The sequence below is a fragment of the Cibotium barometz genome, chromosome 30 (assembly GCF_041138505.1).
Source record: "Cibotium barometz isolate CiBa-2024 chromosome 30, ASM4113850v1, whole genome shotgun sequence".
Taxonomy (NCBI): domain Eukaryota; kingdom Viridiplantae; phylum Streptophyta; class Polypodiopsida; order Cyatheales; family Cibotiaceae; genus Cibotium; species Cibotium barometz.
In genome coordinates this window covers 46,798,486-46,802,567 of record NC_141075.1, presented here as the reverse complement: position 1 = coordinate 46,802,567, position 4,082 = coordinate 46,798,486, and the positions used below count along the sequence as shown (strand labels likewise).

The 4,082-nt window shown below is 44.1% G+C and overlaps 1 protein-coding gene across 1 annotated transcript; it reads left to right on the top strand.

Annotated features, from left to right (window-relative positions):
* Nucleotides 1-203: 203 nt before the first annotated feature.
* LOC147621560 (pentatricopeptide repeat-containing protein At3g09040, mitochondrial-like) lies at nt 204-2,114 on the top strand. The gene has a single exon (XM_086824464.1). The coding sequence runs from the start codon at nt 204-206 to the stop codon at nt 2,112-2,114; it is 1,911 nt and encodes a 636-aa protein (XP_086680590.1).
* The last annotated feature ends 1,968 nt before the right edge of the window (nt 2,115-4,082 follow it).

The window sequence follows — 4,082 nt, the reverse complement described above, 5'->3', positions numbered from 1 at the left end:
GGTGTAGAATCCAAGCTTATGCAGAACCTGCCATGGTAGAGAGACCAGCAATTCCCCACCCTTACCCTAGCCCTAGCCCTAGCCTTAACCGTAACCCTTATCCTAACGCTCACTCTTACCCTGTGTCCTCATTGCAAATGAATTTTTTGAAACCCCAAATACAAGACAACAATGGCTTGGAAACGGTGAACTTAGAGGAAGCCATGGCCTCTTTGGAAAAATTGGATGAGCTCCCTGCAATGGAAGATCTCATCTTCATGTCGCAGAAATGCAGCAAGTTGAAGAGCCCCGAGTTTGCCAAGCTACTTCATATGTACATGTGCAACAATGGGCTCGACGCCCATGGTGCGCTGGGGAATTATGTTGTCCCCATGCTCGTTGAATGCAGAGATGTGTATGAAGCCCAGCAGGCCTTCAACAGGTTTGTTCAATGGAATGAGCATTCATGGACAGCTCTCATTCTAGGGTATGTTCAGTGTGGGGAATTCCAGCTTGCCTTTGATATCTTCCAGAAAATGCAAGAGGATTGTGTACATCCCAGCAGCTTTACTTTTACAGCCCTGCTGAAAGGTTGTGCTGAGATGAAATGCATGGAAAGGGGCCTAGAAATACATGCTGAAGTGGTCAAAGAGACGCATGAAGCAGACCTTTATCTGGGCACTATTTTACTTGATATGTATGTGAAATGTGGCTCCCTTGCCGAAGCACGTGATGTCTTTAGTGAGCTGCCGATTCGAGATGGTGTGTCGTGGAATGCACTCATAGCAGGGTATGCTGAGCATGGGCCTGGTGCTGAAGCATTGAATCTTCTAGGAAAAATGCAATTGGAGGGCATAGCTCCGGATACAGTGACGTATGTTTGCAGCTTGAAAGCTTGTGCCAGCATGGGAGCTGTAGATAGGGGCCGACAATTGCACTCTGAGATAATGAAAAAGGAACTTGAAAGCAATACGTTTGTTTGTACGACGTTGGTAGACATGTATGCTTCATGTGGCTCACTTGAAGAAGCACATGAAGTGGTTAACAAGTTCCAAGCTCGAGGAGTAAGTTCATGGAACGCACTTATGGCTGGATATACTGAACATGGTCTTGGTCAGAAGGCATTAAACTGTTTGGATCAGATGCAGCTGGAGAATGTCTCCCCCAATGATATCACTTTTGTTTGCAGTTTGAAAGCTTGCGGCAGCATAAAAGACCTTGACAGGGGCCAAATTATACATGATGACATTGCCAAAGAAGGTCTGGAGGAAGATCCCCTTTTTCCCAGTGCTTTGGTGGACATGTATGCCAAATGTGGTGCACTTGCAGAAGCACAGGAAATTTTTGACGAGCTCTCTGTTCGAGATGTAGTTCTATGGACAGCGCTAATTGCAGGGTATGCCGAACACGGGCTTTCTGAGGAAGCACTAAGGTGCCGGAACCAGATGCAAGTAGAGGGTGTCTCTCCAGATGCAGTTGCTTTTGTTTGCAGCTTGAATGCTTGTGGCAGCCTAGGGTGTATCGATAAAGGTAGAGAAATTCACTTCAAGATCACTGGTAGTGGGCTCGAGAGTACTGAAGTAACCCTTGCAAACGCCCTCATTGACATGTATGCTAAATGTGGTAGCATGGTGGATGCTCAACAGATTTTTGATACAATGCCAAAAAGAGACCGTGTGACATGGACTTCATTGATCACTGGATATGCTCGACAAGGAGAGATTGAACCTGTTTTCTACTTGTTTGAGAGGATGAAGAGGGCAGGCATACGGCCAGACGAGGTAACATTTCTTAGCATACTGACTGTATGCAGTCATGTTGGCCTCTTGGATATGGCTCAAAAGTGCCTTGATGATATGAGCAAAAAGTATGGCATCAGCCCAAGTATTGGGCACCACAATTGCATGGTTGATCTTCTTGGCCGTGCTGGCCAACTCTACGAAGCAGTCATGAAGCTAGAGGAGATGCCTATTCAAGCTGATCTTGTGGCGTGGCGTACTGTATTGGGTGCTTGTCATAAGTGGGGCGATGTAGAGCTTGGTAAACATGCCTTTGATTATATGGTTAACCTGGATGAGAACAATGCTGCGGCATTCATCTTGATGTCCAACTTATCTGTGGAAGATGTGGATTGAAATTTATGCCAAGGTAGCAAAAAGTGAGATGGTAGCTAAGGGATGAGAAAGTGGAGAATGGGATTTCCTTTTGATGCAGATTGTGAGTTCTAGCCTTTTGGGCTTGGAGCTGGCACAGGTCTGTGCTTGGTGACATAATCCTCTGCACATAACAGCTTAAGATCACAAGGTAAGGTCGATTTACTTAAGCCATGCCTGGTCTGATTCATTTCTGACACCTTACAGGAAGGTAAGGTTGCTAGCTGCTGGGTGTAGAATATCATATGTACACCTGATCTCATGTCTCATATGCGCCCCCCTTGTTCATACTCTTTCCTGTTAGGAACTCTGGTCTAAGCTTCCTAGGCTCTATGCTGTTGGGAAACTTGACAAGGGTCTTGCTCTCCCCATTTTTTTGACCTACAGGAGGTAATAGGGTGTGGGCTAGTCAGATGGGACATTCTGGATTTGTGATGACTGCACATCCTCTATATCAACAATGGAGTTATGTACGCATGTGATCATGTCTTTAATGATGGGAATTCCCAATGCCCAAATAATTTAAGATGATGCCATGACTCTGGCTTGAGCGCCATGGAAGTGCCAGCTGCTGTTCACCTAACTGTCGTTATGAAAGGCATTAAAGCACATTGATCCCTAGAGTCTAGTACAATCATAGAAGTTGCAGAGTGAACTCTTGAAGACTAGATGCAGTGAGAGCTAAGGAGAGTTTCCTGCAGTAGAGGACACTCTCATTCAGGGCAATTGCTTGGCTCTACAAAACTTGCCAGGATGGAGGAGGGCATCCAAGGATGAAAGCTCAAGCTGACCACTGTGGACATTTCATAGGCAAGGAGGGTTGCTGGAAAATTTGGCCAACTATTCACAAACCAGCTGATGGCAGAACTCCTTCAATAATGGGGAAATTAAAGGGTGCATAATCATGAGTTTGTAAGAGTTCGGTATTAAGATTGAGTCAAGTCTCCACTATCCAAAATCCATGAATCATCAACAACTAAAGCCTGAGCACATGAGAATACCTCTTCAATGGTGACCCAAAGTTCAAGCTCGATCTCAGCATTGTTAATTGAATCCTTTCCCTTTCATGAAGACTTCACGGTGTCGTTCTTCTCGTCAGCCTGCTTCTTTCTATATTCTTGGACAGCGTGATCCATCTTGTCATAGAAATAACAGCTCGGTCTCGACATTGTTAACAAACTCCTTTTCCTTCCATGAAGACTTTAAGGTGCTGTTCCTCTCGTCAACCTACTTCTTTCTACAATGTTTGACAGCATGACCCTTCTTGTCACAATAATAACAGCTTCCTTGAAACTTTTTCTTCTTTCAGATTTGTCATCAAAAGATGATGCGGCTTTATCTTTAGCATTGCTCCCGAAAACACAGCATCATCGCCATCGTGAGTCTTTAGTCGCATATCCTCCTCAAGCAACATAGCACTAAATTCTTCAAATGATAGAGGTGGAACTCTCACCTGAGTGTTTAATGCTATAACCAAGCCATCATACTTTTGTGAAAGAATTCGGATGCACCTCCGAGCTGTTTTCTCACTTATCTTCATAATTCCCAACCACAGCAACCATTTGATCTCATGGATTTTTGATCCACATGATAAATGCTTCAACAACTTCTCGTTCAACAAACTTCTCAGTGTGTTAAGCTGATTCTCCAGGTTTTGAATCCTGGTCTGATTTCGGGTCTTATACTGATTCCTCAGTTTGGTCCAAGCCTTTGATGCTTTAGTTATATGTTGAATCAGAGTAAAAACAGAATCACTAAGGCTGGTGACGATGGCACAAATTGTATCATCATTATGCCTCTTCCATATCTGAAGAAGTGTAGCATCTAGTGAAAGTGTGTTCTTGATGTTATTGGAGTCAGGGTTCCGAGTGGTTCTGCATTTGTTCCTAGAACAGTTTCTAGAAGCTCATAAGAGTCTAGAATGGTATTTATTTTGAATTTCTAGAGAGT